The sequence below is a fragment of the Hydractinia symbiolongicarpus genome, chromosome 6 (assembly GCF_029227915.1).
Source record: "Hydractinia symbiolongicarpus strain clone_291-10 chromosome 6, HSymV2.1, whole genome shotgun sequence".
Classification (NCBI taxonomy): Eukaryota; Metazoa; Cnidaria; class Hydrozoa; order Anthoathecata; family Hydractiniidae; genus Hydractinia; species Hydractinia symbiolongicarpus.
The window spans coordinates 15832220-15847919 of NC_079880.1; the positions used below are offsets into that span (position 1 = coordinate 15832220).

Below are 15700 nucleotides of genomic sequence, written 5' to 3' on the forward strand. Positions count from 1 at the left end.
CTCTATCTCATCAAACACATGCCATTTGTTGCGATGTAATATTCGGTCTTCCTAACAAGAGAAATCTCCCGACTTATCCATACAAGTTTCGGCAATTGCTTTTTGTAGCTGAATGTTTGATTGCAATCGATTTGGAGAATACAGATGGTTGTTTACGGAAAATTAAAGCCTTTTTAGAGTCCCTTTTCTCATATTTAAAGCTAATCACGCTGGACAGCCATCCCAGCTTGCATTTTTCGTGCCATGTTGCATCAGACGAAAAATATTTTGTGAAGGAGATTTTCAAAATGATATTTCATATCAACTTTCTGAAAATTTATCCAAGCATGTTTTGGATATTATTTGTTCTGAAGCGTCTTTTATACGTTCTCACTGTTGTGCAACAATCAATGACGAAACCTTCAGTAAAAGCATCGCCACTATCATCAGAAGTCGATAATATCGAAGTAACATGCAGAGAATATCGTTAGCAGCGTCAAGTAAGGAGGCACTGGCCAAGTTCTTACCCAGTATTTTTTGAATTGTTTGGCAATTGGGCTAAGAGTCACACATACTGACTTTAAATATAACTGGTCTGTATCTATCCCTGCAATCGCTAAATTACTCTTTACAATATTTGATTTTATCGATATCTTTCTTTTACAGTTGTTAGCGTTTCGATATATTGCATCAAGGTCAGATAGATCTGTTACAGATTTGGTCCTAGAAATGGAAACGTTAGAGAATGTAAGCAATCAATCTGACACTGATATTTATTAAAATATAATCATGTATTATCGTGTTCGTATTTGTTAAAACATTTTGTTTCTTATGTAATATTTTTTATATTTTCAGCTATACAATTTATTTTACTTTAAATAGATGTGCAGCCGTGCTTTAATTTTGATCAATGCTAGCCGTGTGAACATTTCAGCCATTTCAGCCACTTGGGGGTAATAAAATAAACAAATACGAAAATGGTTTTTCTTCTATATAAAATCAACAAACACGTGTTTTTTTTTTTACACTTTTAACTCTACCATCTTTAGTCCTAATGCCGTTCTAGTTAAACGGCACCGAAAGTCTAGCAAACAAAAACAAATATGGCGGCAATCTAACACCCCCACTTGACGTAAAGTTCTCATTAAAAATTACTCTCCAAATAAATATTGTTTGAACATTGTCAACAAATGTTTCTTTTGGGGTTTTGTAAATATATCCGCTTTGTTTTCACTTGAAGGTATATATTCTACAGCTATCTGATTCTGTTGAAAACATTCTCTGATATAATGGTATCGGATATCGATATGTTTGGCCTTCATGTGCTTTACGGGGTTTTTCAATAACGCTAAGGTACCTTGGTTGTCATTTTTAATCACAGGCGGCTTGAGGTCAAAATTTGTTAAATCTTTGATAAGTCGTGTTAGGTAGGCGGTCTCCTGAGCTGTTAGTGAGAGGGCCATAAATTCAGCTTCGCACGTTGAAAGTGCCACAGACGCTTGTTTTTTTGACCTCCAACTGATAGGTGGCCCACTCGGATTGATGCTGATACAATAACCGGTAATACTTCTTCCGTTATCCAAAGAAGAAGCCCAATCAGCATCACAAAATGCATAGAGACGAAATTCTTCATGGTTTAGTTTACGAAAAGTGAATGTATAACTCACAGTATTCTTTATATATCGAAATACATGTTTTACCATAATCCAGTCTGAATTTTCAGGCTTTGACAAGTGTTGAGACAGCTTAGTTACAACATAACTCAAATCTGGTCGGGAGCAAGTCATGGCATATACAATGCTTCCCACCATAAGACGATATAGTTTGGTGTCGTTATCGGTCTTCTCAGTATCACTGGTCTCATCTAATATATATGCGGCAGGGTTTTGTTCGCATGGGGTATTCCTCGGTTTACAATCATTGAGACTGAATCGGATAAGGACATTTTTAAGGTAACGGGACTGTGACATGGTGACGTAGTCAATCCCCCTCTCAAAATCAATTCCAAGAAACGATGAGAGTGTTCCAAGATCTTTCATATTAAATCGATTCTTCAACTGGATCTTGACAGTGTTGAGCAGTTCGTCCTTACTTGATGTAATAATAATGTCATCCACCCAAACAAGTAACCTAATGGTATAACCACATTGTCTACGAACAAACACACATGGATCGGCATGAGATTGGACAAAACCAATATCACATAAAAAATCATGCAGCAATTGGTGCCAATTGCGTCCACTTTGTTTGAGCCCATAAAGAGATTTATTTAACTTCCAAACATTATTGGCTGTTTCATACCCAGGAGCTGGTTGAACATAAACTTGACATTCTATTGGAGCGTGTAAATATGCTCCTTTAACGTCCATTTGATGAATGTTCCAATCTTCTTGAACAGCTACCTGTAGTAAAGTACAGATAGATTCCATTCTAGCAGTTGGTGAAAAGGTTTCTGAGTAATCTATTCCTTCTTTTTGACTGAATCCTTTTGCTACATAACGCGCTGTGTAAATTGGGTTGCTTGAATTTCCTTTGATGGTGTACACCCATTTCCCCCCACTGCTTGCTTATTTTTGGGTAGTGGTGTTTCGGTGAACGTATCGTTGAGCTTCAAAGAGTTGATTTCTTCTTCCATCGCGCTTATCCATTGATCTGCATCATCTTGTTGAATTGCGTCATTGTATGTGTTTGGAACATTCAGATAACAACAATCATAATCGGTGTCTGCAAAATCACTACATAATCAGCATATCGTGGTGGAGCTTTGCGTTGCCTAGTTGGGTATCGAGCCTCCGGATTTCTCTCTGGGTTCTCATTTTGTTCTGAACTACTTTTTGTAGCCGGTTTAGTATTGGCTTCATTTGAAAATAAGTCGTTGCTGATGGCTGTGTTCGGCTCTTCGACATGAAATTTTTCCGTAAATTTCACAAGTCTATGTCTTGATACAGTCCTACTGTCGGAATAGTAAACTAGATAGGCTGGACTCTCTTTGTCATACCCGACAAAAATTCCTTTACGGCTTCTTGGGTCCAGTTTCTTTTGATTATGGACGTATGCATAACATATTGTACCAAAAACATGTAATCTTGAGATGTCAGGTTTTAGTCCTGTGATAAGACCATATGGTGTTTCTCTGATGCGGTCTACAAAACAACGATTTCGAATATGTGTAGCAGCCATAACAGCATATGTCCATAAATGTTTAGGTAAGCTAGCTTCAAGTAACAATGCTCTTCCCATTTCAAAAAGGGTGCGCCAGCTGCGCTCTGCAGTCCCATTTTGATGAGGAGAATGTGGAGCCGAGGTTTCGTGTTTGATACAGTGTTTTGTCAGGATAGTTTTAAAGTCCTGTGATATGTATTCCCCACCCCCATCCGATCGCATTCGTTTTACATCACCAAATGGAAAAATTTCTTCGTCAAAATTAAAGGTTTTCACTTTGCTGTAGGGCGCTATGTCTGCTAAAAATTTTTCTAATGCACGGGACGCATCAGATTTCTGTTTTAAAAAATAAGTAAACATACATCCTGTGAAATCATCATTGAAAACAAGAGCATATCTGAAGCCATTCAGTGACGCTGGTTCTATTGGTCCGGCTAGGTCGGTGTGTACAAGTTCGAAAGGAGTCGTGGCACGGATGTCTGGCTGACGATTACGAGTGTTGGTCTGCTTTGCTAGTGTACATACCTCACAGTCAAATTTTTCTCGTTCACTGATGTGCATTCCTTGAACTACAGATTCTAATTTTATCACATCATCAATATTACAGTGTCCTAATATTCTGTGCCATGTTCTCAAATCTTCTATGCGTTTTTGGCTCACATTATTTTTGTACAGATAGTATAGTCGTTGGCGTTGTTCGATTGGAAAGATTGTTCCATCTGGGGCAATGAGATTAGCATGATCATTGGAGAAGTTGACAACAGCACCTTTACGGGTTGCGGCTTGAACAGAAAAAATATTTTGAGGGTAAGTTGGTACATACAATGCGTTTTAAGTTTAAAGGTTTTAAGGTTAACTTTAACTAGTTCTCCACTTTCTGTACGTAAGTATGTGACATACGTTCCTCTTTTCAATGCAACATTGTTTGATTTGCTATTTCAATCATATTTTCTTCAGAATTCACTATATGGGTTGTTGCTCCACAGTCCACGAGTAGTGTCTCACTACCATTAATTTTCATACTGAAGTCATCTATAATCTTGAATGCAAAAGAATGACTCTGATTATTATGACTCATCGACTTGGCCTGGTCACGGTTTTGTTTTCAGCAGTTACGGTTCGAGTGCGATGAGGATCTACAAACGGTACACCATTGTCGCCGACATTCACTCGCTTTATGTCCAGCAACTCCACAACTGTAACAAATGAGTTGTTTAGATAAACATTCATTTCGTGCTTTCATAATAGCTTCATTTTTATTAGCTTCTGGTTTTGTAGATCGGGCAGTTTCTCAGAGCTTGCTTGAATTTGTGAAATGTGTCTACAGTTTCGGATTGTGTTATAATAGCAACAAAAGCCTTGTACTGATCGGGGAGTCCCTTGAGTACCATTGCAATTAACAAAGCATCACTGACATTCTCACCAGCTGTTTTCAATGTGGCTGCAGCTTTTTCTGCCCTCATCATATAATCAGTTACTGATTCATTGTCACTTTTCCACAATGTTGTAAGTTAGTTGTATAGGGTAATCATTCTCGGTTTTCTACTTCCTGAATAAAATTCTCTTAGTATTTTGAACGCCTTTCTTCCATCATCTTTTGCTTCACGAATGACCATTGACAAAGAACGTTCATCTAAAAATTGTATAAGTTCAGCAAATGCAAGTTCATTTTTATCTGGATCAATTTCGATACTACTAGTTCCAACTAAAGTGTCTTTAAGTTCCTTGACTCTCATGTAACCTAAAATCTTTGTTTCCCATATCTCAAATTTTCGTTCATCCCCATCAATAAACAAATACGAAAATGGTTTTTCTTCTATATATAATCAACAAACACGTGTTTCTTCTTTTACACTTTTAACTCTACCATCTTTAGTCCTAATGCCGTTCTAGTTAAACGGCACCGAGAGTCTAGCAAACAAAAACAAATATGGCGGCAATCTAACAAGCCGTACCTAACTTAATTTCGTTATTATTAAACATATTTTAGCATTTGAAGTTGTTTTTATATGATAGGATATATAATGTTGACCTATAATTTTCATATTTTTTCTCTCTTTTCCGTACCTATCCCCTTTATTTTACTTTACTTTATAGTGGCATTGAAGTTTACCGACCGTACTAACCACCTTGTTATTGCTAGCCGTACTTAATTTCTCGATTTGGGAATCACCTTCCCGCTCTCTCCCCCGTTTGGTGTTTATAAGAGCAAGATATTTCTGTAACATTTTTCTTATTTTGCAGGTTCATTGACGATTCAGAAACAGAAATTCAGTGACACAACAAATTTACCACTACGATTAGCTCAGTTGTTTTCATTAAAATACATTACCTCACCTTAAAAAGAAAAGTGTAGTTACGTGCTGCTAAGGTACGGCTTAAGTACGGCTTAATAGGTACGGCTAGCTTTACCTAACCTTTAGCCATCTACAATTCACTCTTCTTATACTGCATAAAAAGAATACCACCTAAAATACCAATTCAAGCTGATAATTTGGCATTATAAAATTTTCTTATTAATGTAGCGATAAATACAACACGTTTTGCGCGTCAAAATGCTCAAATTAATGTAGTGTGCGAAAAGGTAGCAAGCTACAAGCTTTACAGCTCAAAAGCAAAGCGGGAAGACCTAAACACTTACAGCTTGATTATTATCAGGACTTGGTATAAACTATAAAAAAAAGTTAAGAAAAAGAACTTATTACAATCAGTTTGTAGACAAATACAATCATACATAATGAGAACAACATACCTACATAAAAATTACTACTAATTAATTACTACTATTACTACTATTATTACTACTATGTATTTGGGTTGAGTCTGTAAAATATGCTTGAAATTAGCCAATATCCGTTTTCTGATTGCTCGATTTTACTCACCAGTTTTTCGCTTCGGCAAACGGAAAATCGGGAAATAACGGAGGAGGGGGTTACGAAAGACGAGGGTAGGTGGGTACAAAGCCAACTAATTGGAGTTTTTAGCTTACTTTTATTACAGCTGTTCGGTCCAAACTTATTTGTTCTAGTAGAGAAAAAAAGTAACCTACTCTTTTGTGAAAAAATATCAGTCATATTTCCTTACGCAAACGCGTCCCCAGGACCTCTTTTCGATTTTTTGATATCGGGACGGCACGAAGAAGAAGGCCCTGGACCCAGCCGCTTTCTACACGCAGATATCATGGGTGTAGACTGCAGCCTCAGCACTTTTGCTAAATGTCGACAGTTCTTTAAATGGATATTTAACATCCATATCTGGAGTAGAACTAAGAAGTTAAAATTATTTCAAAAAGTGAACGGCGAGTTAAACTGTTAAAAGGGTTTCGTTTTTCAAAATGGACAAGACATTGCAATTATTATGTTTGGAGCATCTTTTAAATGGATATGATATTATTGGCGTTTTACGTTAAGGGACTGCTTTCTTTATTATTATTATTTCGCCGTTAAAGAATTTACATTTTTTCGTAAAATTAAATACAGAACTATAGCTGTTATAATGTGGAATCTAGAAATATGTGATTGTATATCCTCAGGTGCAGCTAGAGTAGTAAAATTGGCAGGAGCAAGAAGAAGACTGTAGTGGTCTATGACCAAGTCCCTAAAACTTTTATAAAAAGTTAGCCAGGAGGATACGGATGTAAAAAAAGCTAAAGTTCGTTGTCACTACCCACTGGCTACGTTTTAATTTCCGTTTGAATTGGACAAAAATATAACTATGTTTTGACAGAATCATTTTTTTTTTTTAAATTTATAAAGTAAAAAAAAAAAATCCGTGGGAAATTTGATCTGGCGGACAAGCAAAAATTTCATTTTGGTTCTAATTCTCAAATTTTATAAAAGGCTGACTAATGTAGCACACCTAAAACACTTGGTGCGTGATTTTTGCTGCATGTGTGTTGAAATCTTTTTGTTTTCAACACACATGCACAACCGGTCCCACAGCATGCTACCGGTTAAATAAATGTAGTTTTCTTAACATTTAATTACACCAGCGCTTAAAAAAATATGTGGAACAGCTTTACATGACCCAGTTGAAGCTGCATGTAAATATTATTGATTGTTTATCTGCTAAGAGTATTTCTTAGTTATAAATTCACTTTGACGTATCGTCATGCTTTTGATAAACGATGTTTCGTTGCTTAAATTCCTGGAGCATTTCCAGATGTTAACAAGACGTCAAACTAATCACCCAAAACTTGTTGGCAACCTTTAATGTAGTGTGTGCGTAAAAGAGAGTGGTTCAGTTGTGATGGCTGGTGGTAACTTTCGCGTGAAATGCTGTATTTGTCTAACGTGTACACTCACCTCCTGCTCTTCGTCTGGCAACTGAACAAACGTCTTTTGTTTTTTTGTGGCCATAGTAACGTCAATTTGGGACGAAGACTAGAATTCAGCGTTGTTTGGTGATATTGTAACCTCTATGGTTAGACCAAATTTAGAAATATTTTAATTATATTTTAATGTAATTATTGGAATCATTTATGGCATGGCCTCCCAATTTTAAGGTTAAGGCTTATTTTTTTTTAATAAAATACATTTACTGCGAATTCATGTTGAATATCCTGGGTGCTTAATAAATAATTTCAGCATTCTTTTTCCTATAAATAAGCAAGATGTAAGACATTCAAAGAGAAGTGTCAACCGTTACTTACCGTTTTTTGTGGCCATTGGCACATGTAAAATTTCATTTTTAATTGTTTTGAACGACACGCTAATTGGTTGCAAGTCGTATCCCTCTGAAAATGACAGTGCTTCCCGGGACGTTTCTCTGAAAAGTGTTATGTGCAATGCTAACCTCATTCCCAAGTTCTGTTTCTTACTGGCCAAATAAAAATAGCCTGGGAAGGAGTGCTTTATACCGTGCGACGATTACTGTACTTTTGATAACCTGACTCCAATGATTGCTTCACAACGAAAAGAATACATGGTCCTGAGAAGAAGGTTATAAATTGTGTAAAAAAATAAAATAAATCGAACCGTAATTATTTTTTTTAGCGTTCTTGTTGACCTGCTCTACCGTTATTTTAGGAGTAGTACGATGACGAATGTCGTATTTTTACGCTCAATCGTTTGAGGAAATCGGTAACATAGTGAGAATTGAATAAGCAAGGAAAGGTCGTAAGATGTTGCAAGTCGTGGTGCTATATGCCTGTTCCGATACTGCGACTTCTGTCCAGCCATAGAATCGGTTAGCGTATACTAAGTATTTAGAGATAACCAAGTGGAATATATCGGCAACGACGTACAGGAATGGCTATTCTTGCCTCTTTAAGAAGGTGCTATCTCATTGCACTGAATTTCATCTTATCTACCATGAAATTCAATGCCCGCCAACGATACAGGGTGACCAATATGTAGCTGCTCCAAAATTTCTTTCCTCAGTAAAACTGGAATAAGCGTTTTTCAGCTACAAAGACGCCTCTATTGTTGAAACATAAGTTAAAACGTATTGACCAAACTTCTCGAATAACATCGGGTACAAGGTCGAGAAGGTTGGCAGTACTTCGAGCATTTACGACAGTTGGAAGACTTAAATCGCAGCAGTTAGAGTGTCGTCAATGTTGCTACTTAAGCAGATTTTGGAGATTAAACTGATACGGGTAGTCTGAACATGGCATCAGGACCATGGTTTTTAATGCCAGGAATGGGAATAACCTTGAAGTTAAATTTAAATGCTCGGTAACGAAAGCGGTCTCTCAAAGTTCGAATCTTGTCTCGAATCTCGATCGTTAAAAACTTGGGCCAGGTGGCTTAAGGTCTAGGACAACTAAGTACAAACATTCTGCAACTTTTCAATCAGGATGGGACCGTGGTCTACGCTGTCAGACATATTTCGAAAATGTTTGGACGAATGGCGATGTGATCAGGAAAAGCGATGGCTAGATCTTTAATGATAATATTTGTAGTTTGTGTGATGCAGTTCGTGCAGGAATACAAACAAATGGAAAATTTTACTGATATCCAATGCAATGTTTGCAGAATACACTTTTTTTAAATAAACACTTGACTTTTTCACTTCCGTAGGATAAAACCTTCGACACCATGTATGGATCGACGTGGGAAAACACTCCTATGTTCAACAGAATGAGTTTTCTACCCATGCCGGCCAAATGTGCTAAGATATATTTTACAAGTTGTACAAACGTACGGTACCACCACTCTTTTTTTTTCTGCATGACCATGGTCCTTTATTTGAATTTTTGACAATTTTGAAACCCTTTGTTTGAAAAACGCTTCTGGATAAAGACTCGGTGGACCTATACCTAGAAACGATCGCAATGTATATCATCTATCACGAATTATTTTTTGTAAACATGACTTGATAGATTGATAAAATATAGTTAATTGGTGAAAATTGAGATGTTTTTTCTCCTTAAATCTTCATCAGTTATTAAAAAAAAAATTGAGTGTAATCTTGCAAATAATGTTCATTAACAAAAAATTCTTGTAATTCTAGCCGAAGTAAGCCCTACGTCACGGAAATCCTACCTGCGACTGGCACAGGCGCACGCGAACGCCCACAAGACGTCACGGCAACCCCCAGCAAAGTCACAACGCAGTCCCTAGTAATCCGACACCATCCAACACCCATCCCATATTAATCTACATAAGACCCAGTATTCACCGTAATGTCGTCATCAGGATTATAACACAATTCCCTAAAATCAACGCATATATCTCAGGGAATTTCCCTAATTTCCCTGAAATTCATCAAAAATTAACGCATACGCAGTAAAGATAAGGAATTTCCCTTCAGGAAAATACTGTGTTAGTTTTTGACCATTATGAAATCTTCTGACAATGAAAAAATTCTATATAATAAAGAGAGAATGGAATCACATACGGCCAAACAATTACGTGATATTGCAAAAAGTCATGGATTAAAAGGGTATCATAGGTTACGCAAAGCTGAATTGGTTGCCTTGTTGAAGAATATATCACAGAAATCGGTCAGACCTAAAACATCGGAGGATATGGAAGTCTTCGAGAGACAGGAGATGGCCAAGACCCGTCCAGCTATAGGGGGTAAAAAAGGGAATGGCATAACTGGGTATTGCCTCCATCTGAGATGGACGTCTTTGAGAAACAGGAGCTGTCGAAAAATCGATCGATTGTTGAGACCAAGATGCGGGAATGGTACAACTGGCTGGTTGATGCCGTCCCAAACCCTATAAAAAAGGGGGTCAGGGGTGCATATGCGACCCTTAAACGTACGGTTATGGGATTATATGGCAGGGCAACCAACACAAGGCCTACGCTCCATGATAAGGTAGAACAGGAGGCCGAGGAAGCTTATCTACATGAACAGCCGGGAAACGACTTCACGCCTCAGGAACATAAGCATGCTCGCCATAGGACCTTCCGAAGTTTCCGCATTCCCAGTATAGGAGGAGCGGACGTCGACGGGTATATAGGGATGGTTCGACCCAATGTGCGAACCCTAGTTGAGGCGCAGGTAAAGGATATGGGGTCAGCAAAGATACAGCTGTCACTATGGATACATTGGAGGAAGCCAATAGAGGGAACCAAAGACTATGAGGAGGCAAATAAGGCTTTCCATAGTAGGATGGCGTCAGTATTCCGGGGTAGCAACGTAGATGACATGCTGGATACGATGTTTGCCCAGGTTAAAACACATGTTGAAAATCCAGCATTCCCCAAAAGTGGCTTTTCGATAGGTCGAATCCTACACCTTGACGTAGACTTCCATAAATTGAAACTAACAAGGGGTTCATCATATATATAGGCACCTAAATGGATAGCCTCCAAGAAGGCCATTATTAACCCATTGAATGAAGACGAGGATTGTTTTAAGTGGAGTATAATAGCATCCTTACATCATAAGGAGATAGGGAACAACCCAAATAAAGTTTCTCAGTTTAATCCCTATGTAGGCCACTATAATTGGGAGGGTATAGAGTTCCCTACAAGTACCAAAAGCATAAGCAAATTTGAGGATAACAACAAGGAGATTGCGGTAAACGTCCTCTATATAGATGGAGAGAGGATCAACATCCTACGTCGATCGGTGCACAAAAAACGTAAGAAGCAGGTGAATCTACTCCTCCTTACAGATGATAAAAAGACTCACTATACGGCTTTCAAAGGCCTCTCACGGCTCCTAGGTAGTGATACCTCAAAAAATACTGCAAAAATGCACTTTTGCCCAAACTGCCTCCAGGCATTCCCCACAATCGAGTCAAAGACAAGCATTACAGGTACTTCATCGATCACGGGGCTGTTAAAATTACAATGCCAACGGAGGCCGAAAAATGGCTATACTACAGAGATGGCCAGAAACAATTCAAGGTGCCCTAGCCTACTAATCCCGGTAGAGGAGGATGCCAGAGAGACCAAGACTTTTAGCAAACACGTACCATCTGGCTGGTGCACATATAGTACCTTTGCCTATGGGGATGTACCAGATCTCCTAACGGTGTACCGCGGCAAGGATTGCGTCATCCGCTTTGTTAATCAAAAGACTATACTATACCTACCCACAGCAGGACATGTTGCCCCTAACAGAGGTCCTAAGAAGGGAACATGATGAGGCATCGAAATGTCATATCTGTTTAAAGCCCTTCGATGACGGCAAGAACCATAAGGTCAGGGACCATTGCCATTATACCGGGTTATATAGGGGTGTAGCGCATAACAGCTGTAATCTCCAATACAAGATACCTAGCCACATCCCTGTGATATTCCATAACCTATCGGAGTTTGACGCCCATCTTTTCATACGGGAATTGGGTGAAAAATAAAATACTCAGGATATTGGCTGTATTGCCGAAAACACAGAGAAGTACATCAGCTTCAACGTGAAAATCAAGGTATGGGATATGGCGATGGTGAGATGTACAAGACAATCGAAATCAGGTTTATCGGTTTATGGCCTCATCATTGGATAAGTTGGCAAGTAACCCCATTGGTACAATGCCGCGGGTATTAAATGTCAACAGTGTGCAGATAGCTTAATCGGGACCGGGTAAAGGCAAATGTACCATCCATGGCAAAGTTCATCGACAATGATGATGTCTTCAGGCTAATGCTGAGAAAAGGCGTGTACCCGTATGAGTATATGGACAATTGGCAAAAATTCGAAGAGTTGGAGCTACCACCAAAGGAGGCATTCCACAGCAAATTAAATATGAAGGGCATTAGCGACAGGGACCATGAATACGCAAAGGAGGTATGGGATGACATTACCCCAGAGGGCGATAACGTCACCATGTGGGACTACCATGACATATACCTGACCATAGACGTCCTGCTATTGGCCGACGTCTTTGAAACCTTTCGAGGCGTCTGCCTGGACAACTACAGCCTTGACCCTGCACACTTCTACAGCGCACCTGGCTTGGCATGGAATGCAGCACTGAAATTTACGGGTATAAAGCTAGAGCTTCTCACAGATCCCGACAGGCTATTGATGTTCGAAAAAGGTATCCGTGGAGGTATAGTCCAGGCTGTGCATCGTTATGCCAAAGCAAATAACAAGTATATGGGAGATCAGCATAATCCTAATGAGGAGTCCTCCTACCTGCAATATCTGGATGCAAACAACCTATATGGATGCGCGATGCGTCAAGACTTGCCCACGGACGGCTTCAAATGGATATCAAATGTCGAGGCATTCACTGAAAGGCGGATCGGGAAGCTCGTTGAGTATAATAGGCATGGGTACATCTTAGAGGTAGATATAGACTACCCAAGGGAGCTACATGATGAACACAACGAGTTGCCGCTCCTACCCGAACGCAAGATGGTATATAAGGTTTAGAATCTGGTCCCGAATCTGAGTGATAAACTTCGATATGTGGTGCACATCAGAGCTCTTCACCCGACTATAAAACATGGTCTTGAGCTCAAGAAGGTGCATAGGGTGATCCGGTTTAACCAGAAGGCATGGTTGAAGGGGTACATCGATCACAACACAGGGTTTAGAATGGCTGCCATAAACGAGTTCGAGAAGGACTTTTATAAACTCATGAATTTAAGTGTATTTGGAAACACGATGGAAAATATCCGGAACCACTGCAACATCCAGCTGGTCACCAATGAAGACAAGTACACGAAGCTTGTGATGAAACCAAATTTCAAGGGTGTAAATTGGTTTAGCAAGCACCTTCTAGGTGTTGAAATGGGCAAGACCGAGGTCAAGATGAATAAGCCGGTGAATGTAGGCCAGGCCATTCTGGACATGTCAAGCATGGTTACATGCAGCCCAAATACGGTAGCAAGCTCCAACTCTGTTACATGGACACGGACTTGTTCGTATACCACATTCGAACCCACGACTTTTACAAGGATATAGCCAACGATGTTGAAGCACGCTTCGATACAAGTGCGTATAATGCAGATGATGGAAGGCCCCTTCCTATGGGGAAAAACAAGAAGGTGGTGGGCCTGATGAAGGATGAGCTGGGTGGCAAAATCATGACCGAGTTCATTACGTTGAGGGCCAAAGCATACGCGTATAAGAGCCTTACCAAGAAAGGCGGTGATCGAAAAGCGAAGGGCGTTAAGAGATGTGTCACCAAGAAGTCGATAACCTTTGATGACTATCAACGATGTCTGGAAGAGGGCATTGATATCTACAAAAGCCAGATCTTGATCCAAAACAAGGGCCATAGGGTATATACCAAAGAAGTATTGATGTTGGCACTAAACAGGGCAGACGACAAACGGCTCATACAACAGGACCAGATTACAACACTTGCCAGAGGTCATTACCGCCTAGCGTCTACAGGGCAATAAAAATGATGGTATGTCTGATTATAGCCATACTACTTCCATATGCCCTAATTGCCTACATATTTTTTAGATATCGACGTATAATAAAAGGAATGTCGGACATTGCACAAGTCTTTGACAATGCCTCTGCAGAATATGAAAATATCGAAAAGCCCATTGATAAACGCCAAATTTTAAAAGGGTCTCTTCGTAAAGGTAAAGGGCATCTTTTGCCCAAAAAATGTACAGGCTTTGTTGATAAGGCCCCGGAGGAGGCTATCAATAAGGTACATACAGAGTATGTACAGCACTCCAGGAGAAGGGTGAGAAGACTGCGAAAGCCCTATCCACCCATGTTAACAGCCTATATGCCAGCATGATAGGGAATTTTGTGGATACAGACAGTGTTGAAGAGTTAATGAGAGATATTGAGGATGATCCTATTATTCGGGACTCCATGACCGATCTGGGAATAATCGTATACTGTAGCATTGGAAGGTGCCTAGCCCCACTGCTTGTGGTGGGTCATACGGCTCGGCATATGAACAAAAAGAAATAGAACGCTGAGGAAACCAAAGATAACAAAGATGAGCAGCGCGTGTAGTATTATCATCAATCAACAGCAACCCGAGGCCGTGGAAAAAAATGTTGAGGTACACAAAAAGCACCCGGGAAGGGTTGCTCAAGGGCACAGGCTAGGGCGCTGATGAGGGAGAGAAAGCTTGGAATAGCCCCGCCAAAGAAAGAACCCATGACGTTTAGGGAGTTCTTAAGATACTTCGAGATGGATTTAAACACCCCCGAAGCCATACTCAAGGGGATAAAAGAGACCATGAAGATCCTTGAGGACCAGAGCCTATCCCATATCTTGATGTAAAAAAGAAGTAATTTATTACAAGTCTTGGGGCTTATAATAAAATGAGTGAAGAGGAACAAAAACAAGAGGAGAGGGTCATAACCAAGAAGAACGAGGGTCGTGTTGCTGCTGGTAAGAGACTTGCGGAATGGAACCGGAAGAACAAGGCCGACTTAAAGAAGAACGTGGGCAAAGAACCTTCGCAGGATGATAAGGAACCTGCGGCAGGTTCCAGCAAGTCAATGGGCAGTGTCCACATCTATGGAGTTGGAGCGATAGCTGTGATTGCCGTAGGGGTAGGCGTATGGTATATGTTTGGCAGGGTGTAAAAATGTATCCAACAAGCCCGCGGCTAATCCGGAGCCCAAAGCAATACCCAGCCTATCCCCAGCATGCAATAAATTTTGCTAAAAAAATGATACTAATAAAATGGCAACAAACAAACATGATGAAAACATTGGGCCGAAGGAAACCATGATAATCGATGCCCTATGGGAGTCTGTCAGGCTCGTCTCATACACAATTCTCATAGCTATGGGTGGGAAAAAAGCCTTGGGGTTTACAGGCCTGGGGCTAAAATGTATTTGGAGGATAGTTTGAAATTACCCGGGTATATGAGTGCAGCGATACTGCTCGATGAATATGCGATCAAGCAGGGGTGGTACAAGAAGTCCCTCATAGCTCCGAAATAGATCACATGGTAAAGTTTCTATCTCCTATAGGGGAGATAGAAAATATGGAAGAGGAGACCAATGAGTGCCATAAATGTCTAAAAACCCTACCATTGAACCAGTTCAAGTGAAAGGGTAAAGGGCAATTTGCAAAAACACGCATCCCCTGTCTTGATCTTAGTAGGGTATCAAAAGGCAATGGAAAACGCCGCATTTACATGCAACCCCTATATGAGTTAATAATTCTCCTACAGGATTAATTAAGGTCCAATTTAATGAGGGCTATACCTGGGAGAATT

The 15700-nt window shown here is 39.7% G+C and overlaps 2 protein-coding genes across 2 annotated transcripts; one reads left to right on the top strand and one right to left on the bottom strand.

Moving 5' to 3' along the window:
- Window positions 1–1130: 1130 nt before the first annotated feature.
- LOC130648091 (uncharacterized) lies at window positions 1131–2408 on the bottom strand. The gene has a single exon (XM_057454112.1). The coding sequence runs from the start codon at window positions 2406–2408 to the stop codon at window positions 1131–1133; it is 1278 nt and encodes a 425-aa protein (XP_057310095.1).
- A 9565-nt stretch (window positions 2409–11973) lies between these two features.
- Window positions 11974–14254, top strand: LOC130648092 (uncharacterized). Its single transcript, XM_057454113.1, has 5 exons — window positions 11974–12069; window positions 12112–12906; window positions 13042–13320; window positions 13365–13891; window positions 13966–14254. The coding sequence occupies exons 1-5, from the start codon at window positions 11974–11976 to the stop codon at window positions 14252–14254; spliced, it is 1986 nt and encodes a 661-aa protein (XP_057310096.1).
- The last annotated feature ends 1446 nt before the right edge of the window (window positions 14255–15700 follow it).